Source organism: Mus pahari, chromosome 1 (assembly GCF_900095145.1).
Source record: "Mus pahari chromosome 1, PAHARI_EIJ_v1.1, whole genome shotgun sequence".
Lineage (NCBI taxonomy): Eukaryota > Metazoa > Chordata > Mammalia > Rodentia > Muridae > Mus > Mus pahari.
In genome coordinates, this window is record NC_034590.1 from 51886904 (window position 1) to 51914840 (window position 27937).

The following is a 27937-nucleotide window of genomic DNA, read 5'->3' on the forward strand; positions in this document are numbered from 1 at the left end:
TTCTTCTTCTCTCTCTCTCTCTCTCTCTCTCTCTCTCTCTCTCTCTCTCTCTCTCTCTCAGGGTTTTCTGTCATGTGAATTCCTGGTCCTCCTGCCTCCACCTCCCAGTGGCTGGGATTACAGACATGAGCCACCTCACCTGGGTTGGCGTTTTTCTTGTCCTGTTTTAGGGTCTGGAACCCTAGTCTGTGGGATAGTGGCCCCCTCGGTCAGGGTTGATCCTCCCTCAGTCACTTCTCCCGGGAACACTCTCATCTGTATACCTCAGGTGAGCCTCACCACTCTCTCAGGTGACCCACCATCCAATCAAAGTGACAGTGAGGATCAGCTGTCACAGGACTCCGGGCTTCTCGGTGTTACCCTGTCCCCTGGGGCGAATATCAGGGGACTCAGGGAACAATAGCGTTGAGGATGCCCTGTCAAGGTCATGCAGGCAAACTGATGTTCTTCCTCTAAATGCAGTGATGTGCCCAAGAAAGGCTCTCAGGATGTCCTTGCATACCAGTCTGTTCCAAGAATTCTGTGGTTTGTAACCACTGGTGTGTGTCATAGGCCGTGAGTCATTTCTTTTACTGGCCACTCAGGGCTGATAAAAGGAGACAGTATCGGCTCTCCGGCTCTCCGTTTCCATTAGCTCTTGTAGAAGGCCCTCCTCTTCCTTCCCTGATATCAGCCACTTGGCTAGGCCTGGGAAGTAACGATTGGACCCCTCCCCGGGAGTCACTCCAGAGAACTTGGCCTCTAACCTTGCCCCTTGTCTATGGAGAGCGAGGGATGTGGTGACAATGTGGTTTCGGGCAGTTCCTTGTCTCTTAGAACACACCACAGCTGAGAGGGTGTGGCTGCTGGGTATCCCACCTGTCTGCCCAAAGAAACTGTCAACAGTGACCCGGATCTGTCTTTTACTCCCAATGAGAACTGAAACCCTGCCCTTTCGGGTAGGGTCACATTTCACTTTAATGACCTCTTGGTAGAACAGCTGGGTCCCCTGGTGGATCTCCTCTGCACCCACCATGTGAACCCACACTTTTGACTTTTACAAAAGGCCTCTTGACTTTTGCCATGGGTGCAACCCTCCGAGATGTATTGTCTAGTACCTAAATGGGTTCCCCGAAATTATCCCAAGAATGCATGAAGAAATCCTTTTCCCTCCTCTGCTCAGGAAGTAGATAAACTGTGCAGTGGGGGTGTGGGGGTGGCCATTTCATCACCTGAGCACCTGAGGTGGCCATCGTGATTCTAGGCTTTGTCACAGAGGTCTGAACCTGTAGCCCCCCAGGACCAGATGGCAAGAAGTTGTCTCATTGAGCTGTTTAATCGCATTTGTGAGGACTCTGCGACAAGCCTGGATTTCTCTGTAGTTTTCTCCTTTATATCCATGCCATGTTTGCAGCCAAGAGTGGCTTGGAGGATGGGGGACAGTTACTCAGCAACTGAGCGGCTTATCTTCCTCCTCAGTCAGCGCTCACCCTCCTCTGCCTATCCAATGAACTGCACTTCCAACATGTCTGCTCAGGTCTTTCTCACTCTTGGTAAGAGTGGGTCTCAGAGCCCAGAGTAGTGTTGTAAGTAAAACTTTAATCCCAGCACTCAGGAAGTAGAGGCAGGCTCATCCCTGTGAGTTCAAAACGAGCCTGGTCTACTCTGGCTGTTCTGGAACTCTCTTGTAGAGCAATCTGGCCTTGAACTCACAGAGAGCTACCTGCCTCTGCCTTCTAAGTGCTGGGATTAAAGGCATCTGATTTGCATTGTACCTTAACAGTGGCTCTCCTGTGTTTCCTGACCCCCAGCCCATCATCATCATCTGAAACAGTCCCACCCCACATTCTTTATGTAGCAGAGGTTGCACTTGAACTCACAGAGAACTCACTCACCCCTACCTCCCAGGTACTGGGAAGTTGTGTGTGACCCTGATAATGAAACAGAGCCCAGGGCCTCTTGCATCCTAGGCCAGCAACCCATCAACTGAGCTGCATGCCCAGCCTCTCTCTGTAAAGGCTTACTTTTATAAACAGATGACACAGGTATGAACCACTTTGCCTGACCAAGGACATGCGTGCACGCATCTGTGCATGAGCGTCCGTGCATGAGCGTGTGTGTGTGTGTGTGTGTGTGTGTGTGTGTGTGTGTGCGTGGTATGTGTCTGGTGGGGTAGGGGTGAGGTGGGGGTGTGTGTATGGTTACAGGGTATTTTGTGGTCCTCATTAATTTGTCTTATAAACCATTCCCCAGTCTTTATGGTGTGTTTGTTGGTGTGTTAGCACCATGCTACCTATGTTCCCGGCATTCCCTGTTTCCAAAGACTGTTTCAGATGACAAGGGGTTTCAGCAGGACTTGTGGGACCTCGCAAGTCCTGGGTTAGCCCTCAGCTTTTCTCACACTCATCTTTAGTTCTCACCTTGAAGAACCATTTCTTCTTTGTGGGAAGCCTTACTTTTCCTGTTTGCTCATCCCCTGAACTTCTGTGACTGTGTGACTACTCTCTATTTTTCACAGACACGTGACTCTACACCTCAGTTGCCAGCCTGTACATCAACCTACTTTTTATCTCCACAGGAAGGCAACATCTTTACAATTTACCTGAGCGGCTTTGCGCTGTGATCCTGTTCTAGGGAACAGCGCCACCGTCTGGCCAACGCTTGCATAGCACCTTGCACTTCCTGGCTCCTGTCCCACATTAAATAAACCAAATCATGTCAGCTCTACCGGATGTCCATCTTCTCCCAAGAACTGGCCCCTTGGCCTCCAGAGGAGCACACACGTCGACATCACCCGATGAACACAACTTGTTTTATTTTTCTGCCTAGGAGAGGAATTTGGGCAGGAAGAAGGATGGAGAGCCTCCCTGGAGCGGCACCCTGCCTGAAGCCCTGTGGCTGGTGGTTGGACCCCAGGTCTTGGAGCTGTCCAACAGTGAGTGGGAACGGCTGAGGTGCTACACTCTTGCCCGGACAGGCCCCTGGCTTTAGCAGGGGCCCTCCGGGTCTCACCGATGCCGCTTGCGGATACTGTGGAGCTCCTGGCAGATGGTGCTGAAGCTAGGTCTCTGGCTAGGCTCATAGGCCCAGCACTGCTCCATGAGCCTGAAGACCGCATCGGGGCACAGCTCTGGACAAGGCAGACGATGTCCTACGGGGACAGGTGCAATGTACCAAGTACGAGACGGGATCAGATTCCTTCCGATTCACTGCCCTTAAGAACTCGCCCGTGTCTACTAAGAACCCCAAAACAGAGGTCTAGGCCCTAATCTCTAACCTACCATGCATAGACAGGCTTGTCACCGGCGGTGGCTACAGACTTTTCTTATTTTGCCCCAGTAGGAGGTTTTGAGAAGAAAGCATTTGGTAGGAACATCTTAGGAGCTTGGTCCTGAGGTACCATCACTGATCTGTGGCCTTACCTTTTTCTACAAATTCCCGTGTCTGCTGATTGGTGAGGTTGGGGTAGGGGGAGGCCCCCAGGCTGAAGGTCTCCCACAGCAAAATGCCAAAGCTCCACACGTCACTCTCTGAGGAGTAGCGTCCTGCAGAGGAAGCAAGGCAGCATACATAGGGAGACTGTCCACATCCAAGGGCCCAGAGGCCACCCATGCTTAGTCACCATCCTTGCTGCCCAGGGTGGCTGAGAATCTGGTACCGTAGTTAAGGGCCTCAGGGGCAGTCCACTTAACGGGGACTTGTCTGAGGCCCGCTGAGGCTGCATAGATCCCATCAGCTTCTTCTCGGGACATCCCAAAGTCACTGATCTTCAGGACATTCTTCTCTGTCACCAGGCAGTTCCGAGCAGCCAGGTCCCTGGGGGAAGCAGGGCAGTAAGTAGTTGGTCTTCAACCAGCGTTGCTTGCCCAGCTGGGTCAAGCACTCTAGACAACCAACAATATAGCTGTTCTTTGGGGTTAGGGAGGTGGTGCAGTTAGTAAAGTGTCCACTGAGCAGACACGAGGCCCTAAGATCCCTAGCTCTCACAGGAAAAGTTGGCAGTGCTCATCTGTTACCCCAGCACTGGGGCATTGAAGAGAGGTAGATCCTTAAAAGGATTCACTGGCCAGCCAGGTTCACTGAGATCTAGTGAGAGAGAGACTGTTTCCAAAATTAAAGCGATAAAGATCAAGACACCTAACATTGAGCTGAAGAGATGGCTCACTGACTGCTCTTCCAAAGATCCTGAATTCAATTCGCAGCAACCACAAGGTGGCTCACAACCATCTGTGATGGGATCTGATGCCCTCTTCTGGTGTGTCTGAAGACAGCTACAGTGTACTCACATACATAAAAATAAATAAATCTTAAAAAAAAAAAAAAGACACCTAACATTGAAACATTGACCTCCCTCTGGCTTCCACACAGATGGACACGTATGTGCATATGCACAGAAACACGGTGGGACTCTCACACACACAGCGCTAGAGACCACTTGAGCCCAGGGATGGAGCCGCGATGATGGGGTCTCCCAGGGCCTGCATCAGGGCCTGCCTCCCACTCACCGGTGGATACAGCATTTGCTTTCCAAGTACTCCATGCCAGCAGCTGCGTCCCCTACCATCTGCAGCAGAGTCTTCACCCTCAGGCGGGCTCCCTCTGTCCGCAGGAAGGTGAGAAAGTCGCCCCCTAGAGGCGAGAGCAGCCTTGAGCCTCGTGGGCGACCCCGGGCAAGCTGAACCCTCAACCCTGGAGACCAGCAAGGCTGCTCACCTTGAACCAGCTCCATGACGATGTAGATCGGCTGTTTCTGTGTGCAGACCCCGATGAGACGTACAATGTTGGGGTGGTTGTACTGTTTCAGGATCCTGGGGGAGCACTGCTGCTTAGGCTACGTGCGATCTGTGCTCGCAGCCTTCTGCATCTGCCCCTGTCCCCCCACCTCTGAAAAGGAGCCTCAGAGAAGACAGAAAACTACGGGGGAGAAGAGTGGCCGCGAATGCCTGCAGCCTTGGGCACGTGACTGCAGGTGGGGCCCTGGTCAATACCTCTTTGCATTATGGGTACTACTTGGGTATGAGACAAGTCGGAGAATTAAATGCCAGGCAGTACACAGAGGAAGCCTCTCATACAAGGGACCTCTGGTTGCGCTCATTTCATGACTCACCTCGCTTCTTGCAGAAACTTGGCCTTGAGGTCAGGTGGGAGTGTCTCTCGACAAGACTTCACAGCCACCGGGGTGTTGTCTGCACGAAGGCGGCCACTAAACACCTCTCCGAAGTTCCCCTGCAATAGTCCTGGATTCCTATCACAACTTCCTGGTACTGGTGTCCTTTCTCACCCCAAGAGGACAGGCCATCTTGTCCCCATTGACCACGCTGACTTGTTACCCTGGCTCTCAGTGAAGAGATCCCCCCCTTGAAGAGATATAAAAGTTACCTGTGCCACCTCCTCTAAGAAGTGACATGGGAAATCCAGAAATCACTTTTCTTTGGATTGGGAAAGCATTCTGAATGGGAAGTGGCTGGCATTTTACATTAACAGAGGAGCTTGGCAAGACGCCTCGGAGCAGAGCAGGAGCTGGGGCAAGATGCCGGCCTAGAGTTGGTATTCGCTATTTTCCGAGAAAGGAATCAGGGGGTATGAGCTGGGATCTCATTGAGTCAGGGAGACCCTCTAGGGCTCTGGAGGTGGAACCCAAGGTGGGACAGGGTGTGGGGCCTGGATGAAGCCAGTGAGGAAAGTAACAGGTAGAGCCCAGAAGGCTGGTGAGTCCCCGGGCCATGGGCTACACCTACCCTTCCGATCTGCTCTCCCAGCACCAGGTCCTCGTGCTTCAGAACCCACTTGTCCTGAAGAGAGAAGCGAGGGAGGAGTCAGAGGTCTGCAAACAGAAGGGTGCTGGGCCCCGTGAAGGACACTCCTGCTGACACTACGGAGCTGACTCGGTGTGTCACAGTGGCCCATAGGCTTGGTCATATCCGGACACTGAGATAATTTAGGGATCAGGCTGATATATATGGCCCGTGGGTAGGAAGGCATCCCCAGCTCAGGAGGAGGCTGGCCACATTGTGGGGTAACGCTCACACGCTGAGAGTCTGGGATTCCCAAGCTCAACATGGGCCAGGCTGGCCACAGGCTCACCTTGGGCACCGCCCTGAACAGGACAACACCACTCTTCTTTGTAAGGGGTTGCTGGGAGGATAGCAGGTGAGTGATGAGCAGAGGGATGCTGGGGAAGCCGTCCCCTTCCAGCCGGTACAGGTTCTGCAAGGCAGGGGTTACGGGTGTTGGGAAACATGAAGTCAGCAGCTTCCTTTGGTGAGGGGGCCTGAGCCCTGGGAGAGGAGAAGAGCAGCAGCGGGAAGGGGAGGAGAGGGGGTGGGGAGTAGGGGGCAGGGACTACCTAGGACACATGGGTACATGACACTCTTGCTACCTTCTCTGACCCCAACTGAGTTAGAGAAGGAGGCACCTAAGGCATGGACAGACAGAGGGTTACTCCCTACACTCAAGGTCCCTGAGCTCTAGACCATTTCCCTAGAGAGGGGAAGACAGAAGGAACAGGGTCAGCATCCCGGCCCACTCACATCTGAGGACTGGATGATGAAGTGTCGGGGCTGGCCATCCCACATCACAGACAGCACATACTCCTGCTTGCCCTGGCTCTCCCGAACCAGGAAGTCCCCGGAGTGGGTTAGCAGCTCAGCTACCTCTGCCCGAGGGATAGCCCCGTGGTACCACAGCTGCTCGTGGAGGGGCTTCTGCACCTCTGGCACGAGCTGCAGTGGTGGAGGGATCTGGGAGAAACATGCAGGAGTCACTGGGCTGGCTCAGAGGGGGTTTTTCATATGCTCTCCTCCTTACAGCGACACCAGAGCGGCTTGGCTCAAGCTCGCTCTGGGCACAACCAGAATGGGGAAGCTTAGGCGAGCAAATCCCAACCAAGTGAGTACTTTTCTCCTCTGAACCACAGGCCTCTCTGACACGCCCAGAGCAGGCAGAGGAGTGGAGTAGCCAAAGCTTCATGCCCCTGCAGCATACAGGGATGGTGAGGAGAGAACATGGGGGCTGGCAGGGCTCAGTGGTATCTGCAGCCTGGAACCCCAAGGAAGGAAAGGATGTCCCCTGACAGCCCCTACCTCCCACCCCCGCCCCAGTGAAAGCCAACGAGGCAGGCAGGTCCTTCTGTGCAGAGTGTGGAGGTCTAAGGAGCATATCTGAGACTCCTGGCCTAGCCTAACTAGATGGGCAGAGGTAGAGGCCCAGCCTTGGTACTACTCACAGAGAACTTGGGGCGGAAGATTCCGGAGAAGTGGCTTTTAAGGATCTCCAGTGTGGGTGTCCTTCCCCCCTCTCGCTCCTGCTCCTGAGGCCAGGGACAGACGTCAGCGGGTGGCCAGGCTTAGGGAGGGGGAGGGCAAAAATGAGGAGCACGGCCCCCTGAAAGCAGGCTGGCAGGGGAGGGCGGAGACGTGGTAGGGCCTCTCACCGTGGAGGAGGTGGAATGGCGGTCGTCCTGAAGGAGTGGCACGGCTGGGGGCTCGCCTGTGCTGAGCTGCTCCATCTTGCTCTGCAGAAGTTCCTGCTGGGCCTGAAGCTTGTCCTGGCTGCACAGTGCGATCTGCAACCCTTGTATTGCCTCTTGCAGCACCTGCCTCTTGCCCAGAAGCTGCACCCTGCAGGCAGGAGCAGGGCGAAAAAGGAGAGGGTAGGTCTGGGGCTTGCACGCACAGCAGAGGGGCGGGAATCAGGAGGCTGCTGCCCGTGGGGCCTGCTCACCGTTCCCGGGGGTGGGTGTTCTGTTCCTCACTCTGGAGCTCACGCTGCAGCTGACTGACCGTCTCCTGCCGGCTCAGCACCTCTTTGGTGGCCACAGCCAGTTCATCTGTCACAGAGGTCAGCCTGCACCCCAAGGGCAGGAGAATGAAAACTGGGCTCCCACCACATGCACCCCAACAGAGCCAACCTAGCCTGGCCACCTGGCCAAGGGCTCCCTGTCCACACCCACATGGGTAATGTGACAAAGGAGTACACACGTGTGTTGCACACTCTCCAAGGTCAACTCGTTCAGCTGCAGCTCCCCCGGCTCCAGCTGTTCACTCTCTTCAAGAAGAGACTCATCAAAAGTGACACAAGGTGGCACATCAGGGGCGGATCTGTGGGTGGACAAGGTCCTTCAGTGAATAGGTCAGAAGTCCTGGCGCTCAGGAGGCTCAAGGATAAGGACCAGCTTACCCATATTGTCGCAGGAAGCCTAGGTACTCAAACTCAGGCTGGATCCGAGCAGCGGCCGCAGCCAGCTCACGGTGAATGGATGCCACATCATCCTGCACCAGACTGCTAATCTCCAGGTATTCCTGCAGGATGTCCTTCCTGCATTGCCCCCCACCCCATAGAGACACTGAGTCAGAGGACCTCAGGCTAGGCAAGAAGGCTAGTTCAGCCTAGGACAACAGTTCCAGAACAAGTCTAAGATGGAAACCGCCCCCCCCCACACACACACCTTAGCTCATATGCAAGTGAGTAACTTTAGGCAAATAAATCATTTAAGGCTGCTCTGGCCTTCTGCTTCCTGATAGGATGATCGGTATACTAGCAGTGGTAACAAAGAACCACTGAGATCCTGTGGGTAGGGCCTGGTACACAGGAAGTACTCTGGAACTAGGTCCCCAATAAAATGTATAAGGCAGTGAGTGGGTGGACAAGGTCCTTCAGTGAATAGGTCAGAAGTCCTGGCGCTCAGGAGGCTCAAGGATAAGGACTTTGACCCCCAAAGCCTGTCTTCCCGAGGCTTAGCACCGCCACCCCTCCCTCACCACCCAGTTCCAGCCTTCTGTTCTACTGTCAGTTAGAAGGCACCAGGACTGTGCTTACAGAATGCCTGCCATCTCCTCGTGCAAATCCTGCAGTGACTGAAGCAGGCCGGGCAGCATGAACCGGTGGTGGTGGTGGTGGTGCAGCTGTGCGGCCCTCACACCCAGGACGTAGCGGTTGTGGTGGGCAAAGAGCTTCCACAGGCTCCGGACATACTTGTCTTTGGCCTTGTCTCGATCCTTGTCTGGCAGGTGGGAGGTGAGAGAGAGGGAGGGAGGGAGGGAGAGTGGGAGTGGGCACGCATATACACATGCTCAGGGCATGGGGTTGGTACCCCTGAAGCCTAAGGAGCAGCCCCCACTCCCTGGGCACCAGCTAACAGGTCTACTAGACTGGGTTTTCTCCCTGCCAGGAAGAACAAACCTTTGCTGGCTTCCTGGTACTTTCGCCTGGCCTGGGTGCTATCTCGTACCAGGGTCCGGTACTGACTCTTCAGCTTCTCAATGTCCTGGCTGTGGATCTGGAAGAAAAAGGGAGGTCAGGGTGCGGAGGCAGGCCCTTAAGCTGGGGCAATCATCTCTGAGGTAAGCACTTGGAAAGGTTCTGCCGCCCAGGCTGTCAGGCTAGAAAAACTCATCCTCCTGAGGGAGTCTGGAGACTTGTGGGGAAGGGGACTGCTAAGGACAGGGTCAGAGGAGCTGACTTATAGACATGGTGCTGAAGGAAGCAGGGAAGAAATTTGGGACAGGCTCCAACTATCCTTGCTGGTGGCAGACGTGTAGATTCGCATGACCCCACAGTCAAAAACTCCTTAGGCTTGGTTTCATATCCTGTGGTTATCATATTGAAATTCTTTCCTTCTCATGATTTTTTTTTTTTTTTTTTTTTTTTTTTGCCTCACTACATCAAAACTACTCCAGGTTTACCCAGGACCCATTCTGTAGCCCAGACTGGCCTCAAATTTGTCACAGTCCTCTCTCTGGAATGCTGGGATTACAAACATGAACCACTATGCTCAAGTTCACATGGAATTACTATTTTATTTTAAAATTTTGTTTCATTTATGCATATGTGTTTGTATGTATGTGTAGGGAGGCCTGTCCACCAAAGCCAGAGAGGCTATTAGATCCCTGGGAGCTAAAGTCACAGGCATTTGTAAGCTTTGTTTGAGGTAGGTACTGGGATCTGAATTCTGATCCTCTAAAAAGAAGAGTAAACGTAAACATTCTTAACACTAAGCCCTACAAAATCATGCGTGTGCGTGTGCGTGTGTGCGTGTGTGTGCATATGTGTGTGTGCGTGTGCATGTGTGCGTGTATGTGCGTGCGCGTGTGTGTGCATGTGTGTGCGTGTGCATGTGTGCGTGTGTGTGCGTGTGCATGTGTGTGCATGTGCATGTGTGCGTGTGTGTGCATATGTGTGTGTGCGTGTGCATGTGTGCGTGTGTGTGCGTGTGCGTGTGTGTGCATGTGTGCATGTGTGTGCATGTGTGTGTGCATGTGTGTGTGCATGTGTGTGTGTGCATGTGTGCGTGTGTGTGTGTGCGTGTGTGTGTATGTGCATGTGTGCGTGTGTGTGCATGTGTGTGTGCGCGTGTGTGTGTGCATATGTGTGTGTGCATGTGTGTGTGCATGTGTGTGTGTGTGTGCGTGTGTGTGCATGTGTGTGTGTGTGTGTGCTATCATGCACATGTAGAAGTGTCAGAAGACAGGGTGCAGGAGCTGGGTCTCTCCTTACACTGTGAGTCCCAGGGACCAAACTCGGGTTGTCAGGAAAAGCAGTAAATCAGCCTTCACATGCCGAGCCATCTCGCTAGCTTTCTGTTTTGTTTTGTTCTGTTTAGGGCAGGTTCCCCTGCTCTATAGCCCAAGACAGTCTGCAACCTATGGCAATCCTCCTGCCTCTGTTGATTGAGTGTAAGGATTATAGATCACCATACACTTGTCTTTTACCTTAACTTCCAACATTTTTATTTTGCTCAGGGCCCTGCACAGTATGTTCCTGGTAATAGGAACAGGGGGTGGTGGCCCAAGACTGGAGTGCTCAGTGCAGTTTTCTTGCTTGGGCGCTGGGACAAACTATGGAAGCTTCATCTGGCTTCTTTGAATCTCAGGTTCCCCATCTGTAACGGATTGAATTCATAGACGTTGCCAGTCTTTTGGGGGGCGCGGGGAGTGTTTTTGAGACAGGGTTTCTCTGTGTAGCTCTGGCTGTCCTGGAACTCACTCTGTAGACCAGGCTGGCCTCTAACCTGGAGATCAGTTTGCCTCTGCCTCCCAAGTGGTAGGATTAAAGGCAGTCACCACCACCGCCTGGCAACTTGGACAGTCTTAAAGAGCCAGCTAGTAAATATTTCGAGCATGTAGGTCATAGAGTTCTGCAGAAATTACTCCATTCTCTCGCTGAAACGTAGGATCCCAAACGATGGGAGGACAAGTGATCAGGGAACCCTTGAACTAAAATGGAGTTAGGAAAGTCTGGGAAGGAGGACCACAAGGGGGCGCTGTGGGTCCATGGTAGGCCACAGCTCTGTGGCAATGAGGGGTGTGGTACTGGGAGACTGACCAGTGAATGGGGGAGAGAGGCACCCAGAGACAAAGCAGCTGCTTAACCCAGCCTGTAGCTGAAGAGCTGCTGGAACTTACACCAAGGCAGGATTCGGCCTCTGGGTCCCTGGACGGGTCACTCTAAGCACACTTGGCCACCCTAAGTCCCTCAACAGGCGCTGTAGCAAGTTAGCCTAAGTTATGAGAGGAAAGGAGGAAGCTGCAGCGACAAGGCCACACAGGCCATCCTGGAGCTGGGCCTGCGGTCAGTGACTTCTGCTTCCCTAAGCACTCTTGTGCAAAACTGCGCCTTATTGTGACAGAGTCCTCTGGGTGCCCGCCTACCTTGGTGAGTTCCTGCTGCAGCTGCTGCCACTGCTCGTTGTAGGTCTTTCTCAGGTGCTGCCGCTCCCGGATCAGCACGCTCAGCTTGCTCAAGGGCCCCGAGTTCAGATCTTCTGCATGCTGCCGCAGCACCCGACTCAAGTTCTCAGTCTGGCTTGTTATCTCTGCCCAGGACTACGGCACATTGTGGGATAGGGAAATGGGAAGACCATGGCATTGGCCGGCATGCCTGGGTTTGCAACCCCTCCACCTGTAAGCGGGGAGGTGACGAGGGCGAGTGGATGGGAGAGCTCACGGAAGCTCACCTGGCAGACAGGGCTGTCGGGGCCACTGCTCCAGCTCTGGCCTCCGCTGTCCTGCAAGGACATGTGGTGAAGCAATCCTGCATATTCCCGGTCACTCTTGACCCTCTGGGCCATCCACTTCCTCATGCCCTCCAATAAGCGCAGCTCAGCTTCCTGCATCTGCTGCACTGCCCCGTGGCCCTGGGGGCTGCACAGCTCTGAAGAGAAGCCCATAATGGTGTCCTGGGGACAGAAACCGGGTCATTCAGTGGAGACAAAGAAGCGGATGGCGATGGAAGATGAGGCTAAGGTCGAAGAGGGCTGCGGGTGGGACATGGGTGGGGTTCTGCTTAGAAAAAAAAAATACCAAGAGGCACAGAGAGCAGCCTGGACTGGGGCCGGTCCTTCTGCTTCCGAAGTGCCAGTAGTGGTCCTGGTTCTAAGAACCAGACTGGAGGTCCCTATCAGGACCCTTCCCCCACACCATTCCTGGATGTTACCGAATCCTGCCCTTCCCCGGGGCCTTCAACAGTGCTGGACTGTGGCCTCCGGGAGCCACCGAAAAAAATCCTGTCACTGGGCTTTCCTGCCCTTCTCAAGATCCTAGCCCCACCCCCATCACACCCTCAGGTTTCAGGTTCCCAGAACACCCGCCTGGCCCCTTTCCGGTGCCCAGCCCTGCCCGTGTCCCACATAAACTCCTGGATCTCGAAGGTGGAGTTACCTTTCTCAGGCAGCTGCTCCTGGGGTAGGTGGCGGTGGACCGACTAAGGCCCAGAATCTGCCGGGCCAGTTCCTGATTCCTGTTTCCTCCTCCGTGGTTTCAGTTGCCCTAGGCCGCGGGGCGGGTCCACTATAGGGAAGAGAGAGTACAGCCCACCCCCCCATCCTGCTCCCCACTCGGCGTGTCCTGGGCCACAGCCTACAGCGACAGCTCAGCCACGGAAACGGAAGGGAGGAGGAGGTCGGCAAAGAATGGCCGTGCGAAGAGTGGCCTGTGCACCAGGCACTCCCCAGGGTCCTGCGAACGCGGGGGAAGGAACCCAAAATGCGGTGGGGATGGACTCAAGGTGAGGCCTCAGGCAGGGTGTTGGGGGTCCCCGGGGCACCCAGGGTGTGCGGACTAATGAGAATCCTGACAGCGTGCTAGGGTGCCAGGGGGACCCAGGAGAGGAAGGAAGCTTAATCCTGTCCCTCCTCTGGATTCCCTAAGGAGACCTCAGGCGCCAGTCTCTATTTGCATATAAAATCTCCAAGTCAAAATCCTAAGCAGAGGCCTGCTTCTTGGGCCCAGGTTCTGGTAGCACCCTTTTCTCTCTGCCCCAGGCAGGGCATTGAGTCCCAGTGGCAGCCTGGGCCAGCACGGGGTATAGAACTGAGGAGAAATTATTTCCCCATGAGGGACTCAGGTTCCCTCAGCCATTCAGCCCTGGTTTGCAGTTTTTTGTTTTTTTGTTTTTGTTTTTTTTTTCTTTTCTTATTTTGAGAAAGGGTCTCTCTGTGTAGTCCTAGAACTTGCTCTGTAGATGAGGCTGGCCTCAGATGAAGGCCTCCGCCTCCCAAATGCTGAGATTAAAGGTGATAACACCAGAACTGAAAGCAGCTTGGGGAGAGGGCTTGTCTGACTTAAGGATTAGAATCCACCACCAAGGGAAGTCAGGGCTGGAGCTGGAACAGGAACCACGGAGAACACTGTTCGCTGGCTGCTTGCTTGCATATGCAACCCAGGACCCTTGCCTGGGGAGTAGACACCCCCAGTGTGATGGGTTTTTCCACATCAGCCAGTATCAAAATGCTCCCCCAACTTGCCCACAGGCCAATCCGATGGAGGCAACTTCTCAACCAAAGCCTCTCTTCCCAGGTGACACCAGCTTGTGTCATGAGATCACCTGGGCTCACTCAGGACCCCTCAGACCTCAGCAGAGGAAGCCTGAGACCTCTTAAGAGGCATTTAAGCCTTCTGACTTAAGCCAAACTGGCCCCTAGTTCCCACCCCTTCCCCCCAGTCGAACAGTTAAGGGTCCCGAGAAGAGCTATAGACACTGGAGACCAGACTTGGTTTGCATAGTCTGCACGTTTAATCACTTTAAAACCTCTAACATTATCTCGTGTCCATTAAATAGAACCAACAATGCCAGGCCTGCTTAAATTACAAGGAAAAAAAAAATCACTGTGCACCAACCCAGCATCTTACAAAACCAGCCTGGATGGCCATGAGGGGTGGGCAGGAGAGCAAGGGGCACCCCTGGACAGGTAGGCTGGGTACTGACAAGGGCTAGGGAAAAGAAAATGGGGAGGGGGGAGCCCAAGTGGGAGGGGACTGATTGTCCTAATGGGAGGGGTGCAAAAGGCACATCAGAAGAGGGGGTTTGGGGGGCATCATAGGCCAATGCTTTCTCCACCAGGGCACAGTGTTAGAAAGGGCTTGGTGGTGCCACCTGCCCACCCCTGGCACTTGGAGAGCCAGCGACCCATAAGCCCTTGGCACAACCCCATTTGAAACAGATGTCAGCCTACCCCTCCCACCACGACCCCCTTTCCTAGAGCCCACCTGGCTGGCCTGCCTCTTCAGGACGTGGGACTTGGTTATTCCCTATACCTCAGGCCTGGGCAGCCATGGGAAGGGCAGGGTGGATGTGGGCATGAGAAGGTCAAGGGTCCAGCTGCTGCCCCCATTAAAAATACAAAAAAAAAAAAAAAAATCAGCATCTAAAGTGAATAATCACAAAGTGAAAATATATCCTCAAACAGCTCCTGAGATCCCCACAGGGGAAAGCAGCATCGGGTGGGAGGCGGGAGGAGCCGGCTGGGCCACCGTCCCTCCCCACCACCCACCCAGGGGCTCCTGTACTGTGACTGCCAACAGCCCAGGCAGCCCCGGGCTCAGAAAACAGGGCCCTGGCAAGGGGGGAGGGTGCCATAGAGGATGGTCAGGACACCAGCGAGGTCCCCAGAGCCTTAGCTCGGCCCGTGCTGGCCGTACTCAGCCTGGCTTCCACGGAGGTGGAGGCCTGGAGTGCAGAGGCAGGCTGAGAGCAGAAAGTACAGGCACGCTGGGAGGTGCCTGCTTTGCTTTGGTCCCTTCCTATGACTGCAGCTTCTTCGTAGGCTCATCTGTGAGCCAGAGAGGGTCAGGGGATGCAAAAGCCCTTGGAGAGGCGGCCGCCTTCTTCAAGTACCTCCTAGCCGGCCTCCCTGATGCCTGGATGGGAACCATTATTGCTTTCTGAGGGGCAGGGAAGGGGCAGGGCTGCAGCCTGGTCAGGGACTCCGAGAGAGGCCGCCCTCTTCACTCTGCGGGAAGTCCAGCCACCCAGGAAGCTGCCCTAGAGATTTACTCTTTCCTCCACAAGGAGGGGTGGCAGGGGGGAGGCTCCTGGGACTCCACCTCAGGCAAACAGGTAGGCCCAAGGGTGGGATAAGAAGCAGTCTCGGCCCCTCTCGCCTCCCAGCTAGGGTCCAAACCCGGTCCCAAGATAAAAAAATACTTTGGTGAATTAAAAAGTGCCCGAGGAAAGGATCGATTTGATAGGGTGGGCAGTGGGCTCATCAAAGGGCGCTCTGGTCTTTGATAAAGGCGGTCCTCTCGCCCCGGCCCTCGTCCTCTTCCGAGTCCGATGGGCACTCCTCCTGCCAGGCTTCAGGGGGCAGCCCCTTGTAGGAGATGAGGCCGCGGTCCATGGTGTACACTTTCACTCCCCGGAAGCTGAAGCCCGAACACCGATGCAGGAACAGGAAGACGATGCCAAAGATGAGCACGATGATAAGGCAGCTGAGGCCGGCCAGGACCTCGGGCAGGTGAGAGGCCAGCCCAGCCTGCAGCCGGGGCTCCAGCTCCATCTCTGGGCGTAGTGCGGGAGGCTGCTGCTGCGGCCGAGACTCCCGGCTGCTCTGGCTTTGCCGGGAGCAGGTCTGCTCCACTGGGTCCAGGGAGGCATGGCTGGGGCAGCTGAGGCAGTCTGTGGGAGCTGGGCCCTGGCAAGTGGCACATGAGGCGTGGCAGGGGGTACAGACGCTGGCACGGATGATCTCCACATCATTCTCAGTGCTGTAGTGTGTATCAAGGACTTGGGGTGTGAAGCCCGGTGGGCAGTGCTGGACACAGCTTTTCTGGTGCAGTGAGTAACCTTCCTCACACACTGTGGCCAGGAGAGGAGGGGAGCATTAGTCAAGTGAACGGTGGCTCTAAGTCACCTGAGCTCTCTACCAGGCTCCTGCAGTCCTAAGCAGTCCCCACAGTGCCCAGTCCTTTTTCCTTAGCTATCTAAAGTTCACTGTCCCCTCTGACTCCACTGTTCAATCCCGTTCCCCACACTTTCCCAGCCTCAATCACATCCACTACTGACCCACGCAGGCCTGGCTGGATGTGAGGGTCTTGCAGCCGCTGCTTTCTGGAGGTGTAGAGAGCCCCTCGGAGGCTGTGCCATACAGCACGAGAGTGAACTTGGTCAGTGTCCCTATTCCAGAGTTGATAAGAGAAAGGGGTCAAGGGTGTGAGCGCCATGTTAACACCCCAGCACCCCCGGCTCTCCCGCCCTCCCCGTCAGTGCCTCTGTAAGGTACCATAGTTGTTGGCCTCGCTGGTATTTTCAATCTCTAGGACCCACTCTCCAGCCGGGTCCTCATCCCAGGAATGGGTTGTCATGAAAGCCCAATCATTAAACCCATCGGCAGAGTAGTCGTGTGGCCTGGGGGAAGAGAGTCCATAAAGCCATCTGAGGGTTCGGAGGGGACACCTAGCCCATGACCTGTGGCAACCTGCTAGACTGGAAATGCTTCTCAGGGAAGCTGTTTTCCAGATGTTCTTAACCAGGGGACGCTTTTCACAAGGGACACACACAACTGGCATGAGAGATGGGTCTAAGCAAGGATTCCTGTGATGAGGTGGTCCCAAAGGACGTAGCTGTCCCTCCCCACGCTGTTACTGACGGTTGCTGGAGTCTTGGGGACAAATGAGGGAATGAACCAGGAAATGAGAAGGGAACATGGCGAGCACCTGGCAGCTAACAGGGTGGAGCGGGTGCCCATGGGGCTGATGAGGTGGATAGCCAGGTCACCGCGGCGATTGTAAGACAGGGTGAGCCGGGCCTGAACGTGTTCCAGCCTGGTGATGTGGTTGGGCTCACCCAGGCATGCCGTCACCGCCTTGCGCACCTCTAGCCGTTTGCCGATGTCCCTGTACAGCAAGCACCGTGAGTCAGCAGGCCAGCAGCAACCAGTGGGCACCCCAGAGCTCCCGGGCCCCATCTGTTCCCTCCCGCTCAGGGTCCAGTCTTTACTTGGGCTCCACCAGGATTTCAATGATGCACTTCCGCTGGGGGGCCACTGTTGTCCAGTTCTGGGCCAGGGCCACCATGGCACCTGCATCCAACAGCCCGTAGCCATACGAATGGCTCACTGTGGAGGTAGGGAAGGGTCAATAGAAAGGTAGGAGAGGCCCCATCCTACCTCAGAGCCTAAACCTCTGGGTTACCTTGCCCTCACCTTTCCGGCCCACGCCATTAGTAGCCCAATCATCAGCATTGAGGTGGGCTGGCTTTGAGGTCTGTACCACCAGGTGCTGCATGTCCCGCCAGGTGAGGTTCTTACTGCAAAGGAGAGGACGTCTGGAGTCAGGCTTTCTGGCATGTGGCTGTGGAAAACAGCTGCTTGACAGGGAGCGCGGGTGGGGGCAGGCTGTTGCTTGCCCACTTACTTGGCCTCCAGGGTGAGAGCAATGATACCAGCTGCCAAGGGGGCAGAAGCCGAGGTGCCTGTGTGAGATTCTGTGCACTTCTGCCTCAGGTCAGTTGTCACCTGCCAGGGGACAATGGTGTTGAGACCTCATGGATGTTGGTAGGAGTAAGGAGCCACCTGCCTGTCCTGCTGCCTATCGGACCTGGGTACCCTAGATGGTGCAGTGAGTCAGGGCACTTGAGCCCCAGCTTTTCTACCTTACTAACATGCATAGCTTCTTCTAGGGCCAAGTTTCTCAGGGAATAAGGGGGATCAATTAGAGGTCGGAGCACAGGGATATTTTCAGGGAGTCTATACTTCTCAGGGGTTCGGAGATGGTTTTGCAGCCTGCAGAGATCTGGGGGAATCCCCAGCTTGCAGTGCAATTACCCATGGTCCACGATACTCTATGCAGCTACACAGGGATGAGAAGACAAAGCCTAGCATGGCCCTGAGGAGAGCAAGAGGCCTCTTCCCAGCCCCCAGCCAGGTAAGACTCACGATCTGCTTCTCATTCTGGTTGCCACTGCTGTAGGTGGTGGCCAGTGTGGAGGAGCAGGCCTCACTGTACCAGGGCACGTTGCCGAACTGTGTGGCGCTGCTGATGGACAGCGTATAGATGCTGTTGGTGTAGCCGTCACAGTTGCAGCTGTCGTGTTCCCGGCCCCCATTCCCTGAGGCCCAGACAAAGATAGAGCCCAGCCCTCCGCGGCCCTGTGAACAAGGTGGGCTGAGGTTACTCAAGATGGCGTGTTGGGGGGGTAGAGGGCAATGAGGTATAACAGGAAGATGCTGAGGCAAACTGAGAAGAAGGATGCGAGCTTCCATCTTTCTTGACTTCAAGTTCACTTCTTAGAGCCACCAAAGATCCCTCGTAGACGACTATGTATGTACAAAATCAAACTGGACCAGGTTCACACCAAAATGCTAAGAGTGGTGATCCCCAGAGGACAGGGTGGTCCCCTCAGTATGGGGTGATGGGTGCTTTCTGTATGATACGCATACGGTTATGCATGCCACTGTACCCACCATGGTGGCTCCCAGAGAGCAGCTGCGCAGAGCTGGTCCTTTCCTTCCACGTTTATACAGATACCAAGGCTTGAACTCAGGCATTAGGCTTGTGTGCAGACTATTTACCTGTTAAGCTGTCTCTTTGACCCCCTCACTTAACTCTATTATTTCTGGTAGTGCTGAAATCAAAGCTATGGCCTCAGGCTGGGGATGTGGTTCCGAGGCAGAGGACCTGCCTAACATTGGTAATGCCTTGGTTCAATGTGACACTGCAAACCTTTGCCCAATTAAAGAAAAAAAAAGGGGGGGCTGGAGAGATAGCTTGGCAGTTAAGGGCACCAGCTCTCTTGCAGAAGACCTGGGTTTGATGCTCAGCACCCATGTGATGGCTCACAAATATCCATAATCACAGTACCGGGGAATCCAATGGGCTGCATGCCATTAAAACGTTTATACACATAAAATAAAAATAAATAAAGTTAAGGTGCACCGTCAGTCCCCAACTCCTTCATGTTTTAATAACATTTAGTTTCTAATATTTATTTTTATTTATAATTTTACTCCTATCTATGTACATGTACTATATGTGTGTCTGATGCCCTCAGAGGACAGAAGAGGGCATCAGTTTCCTGGACTGGAGTTACTGATGGTTGTGAGCCACCATGTGGGTTCTGAGAACCACACCCAAGTCTTCAAGAGCAGTTAGTGCTCTTAACCACCGGGACATCTATCTAGCCTCTATTACATTCAATTTTACCACTTTTGTCAAGATTAAAATTAATTAACCAGGCAAGTAGTGCACACATGTAATCCCATTAGTCAAGAGTGGGACCATGGGTTCAAGGCACGCCTGGGTTACACAGCAAGTCCCAGGCCAGTCTAAACTATACAGAAGACTGTTTCAAAAAACAAACAAGGTCTGGGCAGTGGTAGCGCACACCTTTAGTTCCAGCACTTGGGAGGCAGCAGCAGGCACATCTCTGAGTTTGAGGACAGCCTGGCCTATAGAGGGAGTTCCAGGACAGCCAGGGCTACACAGAGAAACCCTGTCTTAGAAAACTGGAAAAACAAAACAAACAAAAAAACTAGGAAAAATAAAATAGAATAATGAAGAGAGCGATGGAAAAGATGGAACTCAGTCAGCCTTACTTCCGAGCTAGAGTAGGGGCCCCACTTCACCTGGCTGACTCCCCGAAAGAAGGCCTCCTCAGCAAGCCGCGCTGGTCCATCCACGGTCTTGCCGTCATCCTCAGGGCCCCAGCTGGCGCTGTAGATGTGGATGTGGTTGGGATTCAGGCCCAGTGAACGTGCCTCTACTGCGTCAGTCACCTCGCCATCCAACATCCGCACCCCTGGCCACAGAGGGGGTGGGAAAAGGGGTGCTGCGTGGGTCCAGCCGCCAGGGGCACCCGTAGGCAAAGGCCCAGCTTGGACCCCAGGGAGGAGTAAGAGAGGAGTGGCCAGCATGGAAAACCCAAAGCCCCTTACATATTGTCTCCCACTGCCTTTCAAGAAGAGGACCTAAGGAAGGAGAAAGCCGATCCGACCTACTCCCCAAGTCACTAGAAAGAGTCTTGGGACTCAGGAACAAGGGACTACAGGCTGTGCCATGATTTGGGAAGACTTCTGAGAGGCCCGCACCCACTCCACCATGCCACCAGCCCTGGGGTTCCAGTTTTTCCACTGGCTACGAACCCTTTACAGACTAGCACACTGCCAGAGGTTCTACCATGGAAGGTGTTGAGTGGGCAGAGAAAACTTCAGGAGAGGTCCCTCCCATTCTCAACATGTACCCAAGGCCAAGGCTCATACCCACCTCCAATTCGGGCATTGTAAGCTACACCCACACCGCAGACACCATTGTTGGCCACTGCTGCCACTTCCCCGGCACAGCGAGTGCCATGCCTGCAGATCAAGAGCACAGCATTAGTGGAGGTGCACAGAGTGAAGGCCCTTGGGCTGCATCCATCATCCCATGTGGGTACACAGCACTTTCCCTGTGGTGCCTGATCAAAACAACTCTTAAGTTTGAGGCCAGCCTGGACTACAGAGGAAATTCCAGAATAGCTAGGGCTACATATGGAAACCAAGTCTCGAAAAACCAAAACCAAAACTCCCTTTGGGGACCAGGGATATAGACAAAGACTTCAGTTGTATGGTTTTATCGTTTTTAAGATTTATTTTATGTATATGAGTGCTCTATCTGCATGTACACCTGTATGCCAAAAGAGTACATCAGATCCCATCAAAGATGGTTGTGAGCCACCATGTGGTTGTTGGGAATTGAACTCGGGACCTTTGGGAGAATAGCCAGTGCTCTTAACTGCTGAGCCATCTCTCCAGCCCCTTGTTTTTCGAGATAAGGCAGCTTGGCTGGCCTGGAGCTCACTGTGAAGACCAGTCATCAAACTCACAGAGACCTGCCTACCTTTCCCTCCTAGTTCTGGGATTAAAGGAGTATGCCACCATGCCTGGAAAGACTTCAGCTTTTAGGTGGGACATGTGACATTCACACTTACACTTGTGTCCTTGATGGGTAAGAGGGAGAGGCTCAGAGACCAGGAACTTGACATTCTCACCTGTTGTCATTCATCTGTGTATACCGAGGCTGTGGGTCGGGGTCCTGGTCATTGACATCAAAACTGGCTCCAGGATCCTGGTAAGAACATGGCCCTCATTAGGAGCTGCCTACCCACACTGACAGAACAGGACAGTCCCCCAAGGTCCCTGCCCAGGGATCTCCTGCCACTCTTCCCCAGTCCTTACATAATTGGCCGCTAGGTCGGGATGATTCTTCTCAATGCCATCATCCAGGATGGACACCACGATGCCATGGCCTGTGAAACCCTGGGCCCAGGCTTCCTTCACATTCAGGTCTCGCTGAGTGGCACCAGACTGCAGAGACAACCAGCCCATCACCAGAGATACTTGGTTGTTCACACAAAAGAATAAATTCTACCCCCAAACCTCTATCTCTACCCATTCCAGCTTAAAATGCCACTTCTGGGGACTGGAGGGATAGCTCATCAGTTAAAAAGTACTGGCTGCTCTTTCAAAGGACCCAGGTTCAATTCCTAGCACTCACTTGGTCACAACTGTCTGCAACTCCAGTTCCAGGGGGATCTGACAGCCTCAGACACATATACAAGCACACCAATGTGCATAAAATAAAAATAAATAAACCATTTTTCTTAAATGCCACTTCTGGCTCCCATTAGAAATGTATAGATTCTGGGAAGGCTAGAGCAATGGTTCTCAACCTGTGGGTTGCGACCCCTGACAAATCTCTATCTTTAAAAATATTTACAATTCATAACAGTAGTTAATTACAGTTATGACATAGCAACAATCATAACTTTATAGTTGGGGGGGTCCTCACAACATGAGGAAGGTTGAGAACTACTGGGTCAGAGGCAGAAAGAAGGGAGAAGAAAGCAGAAGAAGCCCCAGGTGAGCCTCACCACTCACAGGCCCTCACTGTGGTGGGGAGAGCCCAAGGAGCATACCAGGTACCACTGCTGGGGGAACTTGGGGTCCGTGGGCTCCTGATACACGTCCCTCTTGGCACGTCGCTTTGCTACCTGCTGCTCCAGCCACTTTACCTAGGAAAGAAAGGAAGATGGTATAGGTGTGGGGGTTGCAAAGTGAGGGCAGACTCAGAACAGAAGGGGGTGGAAGCCGGAAGGGCTAGGGCCACACTTACTTGAGGCTCCCTCTGTAGCCGGCTGTGCCGCGGGCGGTGAGGCGACAGGGACCGCTTTGTCACTGCTCTGTGCCAGAAGTGGTAATAGTCACCGAAGATCTGCAATGAAGCACTGAGTCTGAGACGGGCTTTCCATCTGCCAGTCCCTGGGGGAGGCAGAGATGGGGGTGGACAAGGCTGCTGGGGAGGCTCACAAAAGCAAGCGACTGGGGGGGCAATCTGTTCCCTGCTGAGGACCCACAAGAACATGCAGGGGATGGAGAGGGACACCATCACTGAGATGTGCTGGGTTTTCTAAGCCATCTACAGGAAAGCCCACAAACAGTACACTGTTAAGGATCCCATCCCACCAGCCACTCGGAACCTGCCTCTTGCCCAGACGCCCTGGAAGACAAGCTCAACAACTTCTGCTGATGGTTTGAGAGTCTCTGCCCTCACTCTCTCCACCACCAGGTCACGTCCTGAAGTTATAAACAGGCCCAGTAAGAAGCCTACCTGGCCCAGGTTGTGGAACCCATGCTTCTGTGCCACACTATCAGCCACAGCTGGGCCTCCGGAAATGTGCACGGCCCAGGTGTTGGTGAAGATCTTCTGGCCACAAGCATCAGCTGCTAGCAGGACCAAGGCTCCTGCTGCTGCGACCACCCATAGCAACCAGGGTCTCAGCTCCATGGGGGGACAGGTGACTGGGACCCCAGAGCTCCTGTCTCCCTGGCCTGGTCACAGGGCCTTGACTGCCACGTGCCTGCTCAGTGCCAGGGTCCCGGGGCTGGCTGGAGGGGGCATGGGGCCGAGATGGGCAGGGCTGGAGGAGAGGGTAAGGGCCAGATCTAAGGGAACAAGAGGAAGAAGGAAGAGTCAAGTCAGTCCTCTCCCACACACTGCTGCCACCCCTCCTAGCCTCACGGCTGAGCCTAAAAGGAGTTTCAAGGGCAATGGGTAAAACAAGCAAACACCTTAACCACCCGAGGGGCTGGGAAGGCCTGAGCTTGGAGTCCCCGACCCACACTAAAGGCAGGCTTGGCAGCATGTGCCTGTAACTCCAGCACTGGGGGCAGGGCAGAGACGAGAGTCCCTGGGGCTTGCTAGCTGGCCAGCCTAACCAAATCTGCAAGCCCCGGGTTTGGGAAGAGACCTGTCTTAAAAAACAAAATCCAAGATCAGAAACAGGGGTCAGGGCTGGAGAGCTGGCTGAGCAGTTAGCAGCACATACTGCTCCTGCAGGGGACAGCAGGGGACCAGAGTTCGAATCCCCACACTTGTATTGGATCATTCGCAACAGCTTATAACTCCAGCTCCCAGGGATCCAACCGCAGCCTAGACAGACAGACAGACACACACACACCCCACAAACACCTAAGTTGTTTCCAGAATAAATCTAGCACATATCCCTAAAGGTCAGCCAAACAGACACATGGAACCACAGTCCCCTCCTCCCAAGCCTTTCTCCATCAGGAATACAATTAGGGCTTGAGTCGTTCAAAATAAAAAGCAAACAATAACCAAAGAAAGATACATTATCAAATGGCATGTACACACGATTCCATTTTGTTTTCTTAAAACTATACATGCAGATTTATACATAACCAAAACAAAATCTGGACGATACAAGTTACACTTAACAATGGCTCCTTGGTGATGCTGTGAATTATGAGTAGTAATTGTTACTTTCTTCTTTGTGCTATTGTATGTTCTCAAAATATCTAGGCATATTTTATAAAAGAATAAATGTTGGCTCTTTAAAAAATGAACAGGGTCTACCCAACTCAATTAGGGTGTCCTGGTTCAGCAAAAAGGTTAGCGGTAGGAAGTTATTTAAAAGACACTCAGTCCCCTGGAGGAAAGAGTGGGTGACTTGAGTTGGGATGGAGGCTGCAGAGCCACGCTCTGAGCATGAGGGATTCCTGAGGTTTCGCTACCGTCTAGGGCTGAGATGACAGCCATCTTTAGAGGCAGGGCCCAATCTGTTCCCTGGGCAACCCTGCCCCTGCTAGTCCAGCCCTGCTTTGGTTTGGGAGCCAGAACTGCCCCCTGGCGTGTTCCAGGCCCACCACCTTGCGTAATCTGAGCCAGGCTGCCAGGGCAAACACTGGCGCTGAGCCTGGAACACCAAGGTGAGGCCGAATCAGTAGCCCTGAGTGGTGTTTTTCCTCCCTCAGCAAACAGACAAGAAGACCTCTCTGCCTGGGGCCACATAACTGTCCCCATAAAGGGCCCCTGACTAGCCACAAGCCAAACTCCTGGGGTAGGTGGCAGCTAGGAGAGGTTCCAGTAGGCTGGAGATGTCCTAAGTGCCAGGATCCTGATGCCCCTACCATTCCCATGGCCCAGCCCTAGAAGTGGCCTTTCGGCCAAATGGCAAAATGTAGATACCTCAGCACACACTGCCCTGTGGAGCTGGCAGATCTGCTAGCCTGGGAATGTCATGATTCTTCAGGAGTTGCCTCGAGCTACCCAGCCTCCCTAACTGCTGCTGTCTTACCCTATAGGCTGAGGGGACTCCACACACAATCCTGGAGTATTTTCAGTTTACACCAAAATAACCTGACAGCTGATGGCAGGAGACATCCACGAGGCAGACTCCATGCCTGAAGGGCAGAGTCCAAAGGGCTCCGAAGACATGCCTCAGAGTTATAGCTCCATTCCCCCACATAGAAACAGGACCCTTGCCACATCTAAAGCCTCTTGAGTTTAGACATCTGCAGATTCCCTGCTCTGAGTTCTGAGACCTGCCTACAACTTCCAAATTGTGGCTGGGTTGGTCTGGGTCCAGCCCAGGTTTCAGCAAACTATAGATGGGGCCACAGCGACAGAACCCCCACCACACACCAAGAATGATGGTCTGCTTCCCTCCACACCAAGTCTCCCCAACTATGGTAAGGGTGGGATACGGACTCCAGACATCAGAGAGCCCTGCCTCGTCATCAAGACACATAGGAGGAGGACACACACACACACACACACACACACCACACTCACACATAACTAACACACACACACACACAAGCTGAGAACAATGAATGAAGAGGCTTCTCCCCACCCCCATCCCAGACTCTGACTCACCCTCTGAGTCCCAGTTGTCTCAAAACTAGGAGACTGGATATATTTCTAGCCTCTCTGGGTCAGCCTTGCCCAGCCCTCAGTGCTGGGCCTGGCTAGAGAACAGGCTATGGTACTGTCCTAGCTCTTTTCTTGGGCAAAGCCTTTTTGTCTCTCCCTAGAACCTACAGACAGAGATAACCACAACCACTCCAGGCCTCAGGCGGGCACACTCACCCCCAGGTGTGGCTGCTGTTTCTCTCTCGGACCTGGAGTCCTGGCTGAGGCAGCCCCAGAGCAAGCCACCCGAGACAGCTGGGAAACCCAATCAGGTCTCTCTTTCCAGCAGAGACCCCAAGGCAGGTCCTGTTACAGGCACCTCCCAGGAAATGTTAACTCCCAGTCTCTGCTCAACTACTGTTCCCTCGGAGATCTTACACAAGTCATTTCCACTCTCTGGGCCTCAGTTTCCTTGGTGGTTAAAAACTATTAGGCCAGGGGCTTTCAAACTTTTTTTTTTTTAAGCCATGGGATCCTCTTTTTAAAAAATACAAATTTTAGATAGAAGCCCAAAACAGGAAACACACACCTAATCTGCTCGCCCACCCTCCTTTTCTATGTCCACACCTGGCCAGCAGCCACAAGCCCTCACTGGGCCACATCACCTGCGTCGCCTTGGCACTTCCCAAGTCAGAGAGAATCCCAGCGCTCCAGAGAGATGAAAGTCCACTTCCCCTAGGTGCAAAGCCCTGGGGCGGTGGGAACGGCGGCACCGACCAGACTAGTGTCTGCTGTCAGACCTGTGCGGCCAGCAGGCCGCCCCTCGGGCAGCCACCCGATGGATGGGGGCAGCAGGGGCCTCGGCCAGGCCTCGGCAGGAGGCAGCCCGGAGCGAGCCTCCCCCAAGCCGGCCTGTGCGCGCCCGCGAAATCCGCCCCCGACCGCTCCGGCCGTACAGGTGTGCGAGGCGGCCGAGGACCCCGTGCCCTCCCGGGAGCGCGCCCCACCGGGCGCAGGCCCCGGCCGCCGGGGCCACGGAGGACGGCGGGCAGGCGGGAGCACCCAGAGCCCGAGGAATGCTCTGCCTAGCCCGCCCCGGCAGGGGCCCCGCCGGCGCTTCCTGAGGTCAGAGGGCTCGCCCCGGCCCCAGCGGAAAAGTACCGGCGCGGGCCCAAGCCCGGCGCTCAGGTGGGCTGCGCGGCTCCCGTCCTCCCGCCGCGGCGGCCGAGAATCCGCGGCCAGAGCCCGGCGGCCGGCGAGGCCCGGGGCTGCGCCGCCCGGCTCCGCGCTCCCCCGCCCGCTCCGGGCCCGGCTCCCCGGCGCGCCGCCTCCCCGGCCCCGGGCCGCGCGCCCTCGCCGCTTACCCTGGGGAGCCCGGGCGGGGAAACTTTTCCGGACGAGCGCCGCGGCCGCTCGGGTACCCCTCGGCCGAGCACGGAGCCCGGCGGCGGGGGCCTGGCTCGGGCGGTCCCCGCGCCCGGCAGCGGCGTCACGGCGCGCAGGCGGGGAGGCGCGGCCTCGGCCCGGCCGGCGACCAGGGCAAGGCTCGGCCTGGGCTCGGGCGCGGGCGGGGGGCAGCGGCCCGGCCGCGGCGGCGCGGCTTGTTTACTCGGGCCGCTGTCACGGCGGCGGCGGCGGTGGCGGCGGCCCCGGCTCCTCCTCCTCCGCGCCGCGCCCCTCCCCCTCGCGGCGCCACCTCCGCGCTCGGCGGCCGCCGCCGGCCCGGCCCGTTCGCCGCCCGGGTCGGGTCGGGCCGGGCCGGCGTTCCGAGCTCTCCACGCGGCGGGCCCTGCGGTCTCCGGGCGCCCTGTCTGCGGCTGCCAGCGGGGCGGGTAGGGAGCGTGGTCCCTGCGCGCCACCCCAGGCCCCTCGGTCCCCGCCGCGTTCGGCTCTCGGCCCCGCGAACTCCCGTGCAGATGGTTTCGGAGACCCGGACTGGGAGCCCGCGGGCGAGATGGCGAGGGAAGGGCCGAGGGTCGCGGGCTTTGGGGAGAGTCCAAGCTGGCCCTGCCTTGCCCGCGGTCCTGGGTCCCAAGTTTTGAGTTTGGGGATAGTCAAGGGAAGCGCCCTGGGATGGCGGACCTGGGGCAACTCCACTCTCGGGTCGGATCTCACAGCGGCAGGGCAGCCCTCGCGCCTCCAGCTAGAGGAGTCACAGTTCTATTTGCTTTTGTAGAGACAGGTGGATAAACAGAAATAGCCCACCTCCTTTTATGTTTTTTTTTTTTCCCAATACTTTTTTTCCCCCTGCAACAACGGAGAGCTAGGCACTGGGCCAATCAGTTCACCCTATCTTCTCCTTATGTACATTCCTTAATCCACATAATCCGCTCAGGCTGACATTATTAATCCCACTTTACAGATAAGGAAACTGAGGCACACAAAGTTTAAATAATTTTCCTTAAGCTACACAACTTAGCAGGCCTCAAATTTGGCAGCGCTTCACTCCAAGCTACTTACAGTATGCCAGCCAGAGCCCTTCCCTCCCTGGGCTCCTGCCCTAGAAAACGGCTGTGCTACTTGGCGGAAGGTCGACATTCTGCTCGAGCTGAGAAAGA

The 27937-nt window shown here is 55.0% G+C and overlaps 2 protein-coding genes across 6 annotated transcripts; both read right to left on the minus strand.

Annotated features, from left to right (window-relative positions):
- Positions 1-2917: 2917 nt before the first annotated feature.
- Fes (FES proto-oncogene, tyrosine kinase) lies at positions 2918-12779 on the minus strand. 2 transcript variants are annotated; one of them, XM_029547583.1, is made up of 19 exons: positions 12636-12779; positions 11933-12154; positions 11628-11801; positions 9160-9256; positions 8797-8980; positions 8158-8295; positions 7959-8078; positions 7702-7824; positions 7412-7598; positions 7205-7288; positions 6510-6719; positions 6064-6186; positions 5718-5771; positions 5087-5205; positions 4693-4787; positions 4485-4608; positions 3638-3795; positions 3402-3524; positions 2918-3130 (listed from the first exon to the last, which is right to left on the minus strand). In XM_029547583.1, exons 2-19 carry the CDS (start codon positions 12143-12145, stop codon positions 2988-2990), a joined length of 2469 nt encoding a protein of 822 aa, XP_029403443.1. In that variant the 5' UTR covers positions 12146-12154; positions 12636-12779; the 3' UTR covers positions 2918-2987. The 2 variants fall into 2 exon arrangements, with proteins under 2 accessions (XP_029403443.1, XP_021046986.1); XM_021191327.2 differs by lacking the exon at positions 12636-12779 and having other exon boundaries at positions 11933-12293.
- A 1187-nt stretch (positions 12780-13966) lies between these two features.
- On the minus strand, positions 13967-27017 carry Furin (furin, paired basic amino acid cleaving enzyme). 4 transcript variants are annotated; one of them, XM_021198881.1, is made up of 16 exons: positions 26744-27017; positions 22836-23170; positions 22341-22439; positions 22144-22239; positions 21404-21532; positions 21217-21293; positions 20454-20542; positions 19817-19989; positions 18128-18340; positions 17607-17707; positions 17396-17499; positions 17191-17308; positions 16908-17087; positions 16475-16599; positions 16258-16368; positions 13967-16050 (listed from the first exon to the last, which is right to left on the minus strand). In XM_021198881.1, exons 2-16 carry the CDS (start codon positions 23010-23012, stop codon positions 15461-15463), a joined length of 2382 nt encoding a protein of 793 aa, XP_021054540.1. In that variant the 5' UTR covers positions 23013-23170; positions 26744-27017; the 3' UTR covers positions 13967-15460. The 4 variants fall into 4 exon arrangements, with proteins under 4 accessions (XP_021054540.1, XP_029395055.1, XP_029395059.1 ...); XM_029539195.1 differs by having other exon boundaries at positions 19817-20019; positions 26744-26869; XM_029539199.1 differs by lacking the exon at positions 26744-27017 and adding an exon at positions 26045-26203 and having other exon boundaries at positions 19817-20019.
- Positions 27018-27937: the final 920 nt, after the last annotated feature.

Excerpts from the sequence above, each read along its gene's own strand:
- Furin (XM_029539195.1), bottom strand. The coding sequence starts at position 23,012 with ATGGAGCTGAGACCCTGGTTGCTATGGGTGGTCGCAGCAGCAGGAGCC. Across the intron at positions 16,600-16,907 it reads TCCACCCTGTTAGCTGCCAG|GCCACACGACTACTCTGCCG; the intron begins GTGCTCGCCATG and ends CTCTTCCCCCAG. Across the intron at positions 16,369-16,474 it reads CAGCGAGGCCAACAACTATG|GGACACTGACCAAGTTCACT; the intron begins GTACCTTACAGA and ends ACTCTGGAATAG.
- Fes (XM_029547583.1), bottom strand. The coding sequence starts at position 12,145 with ATGGGCTTCTCTTCAGAGCTGTGCAGCCCCCAGGGCCACGGGGCAGTG. Across the intron at positions 4,609-4,692 it reads CGTCATGGAGCTGGTTCAAG|GGGGCGACTTTCTCACCTTC; the intron begins GTGAGCAGCCTT and ends TCTCGCCTCTAG. Across the intron at positions 3,131-3,401 it reads ACGGGAATTTGTAGAAAAAG|GACATCGTCTGCCTTGTCCA; the intron begins GTAAGGCCACAG and ends CTGTCCCCGTAG.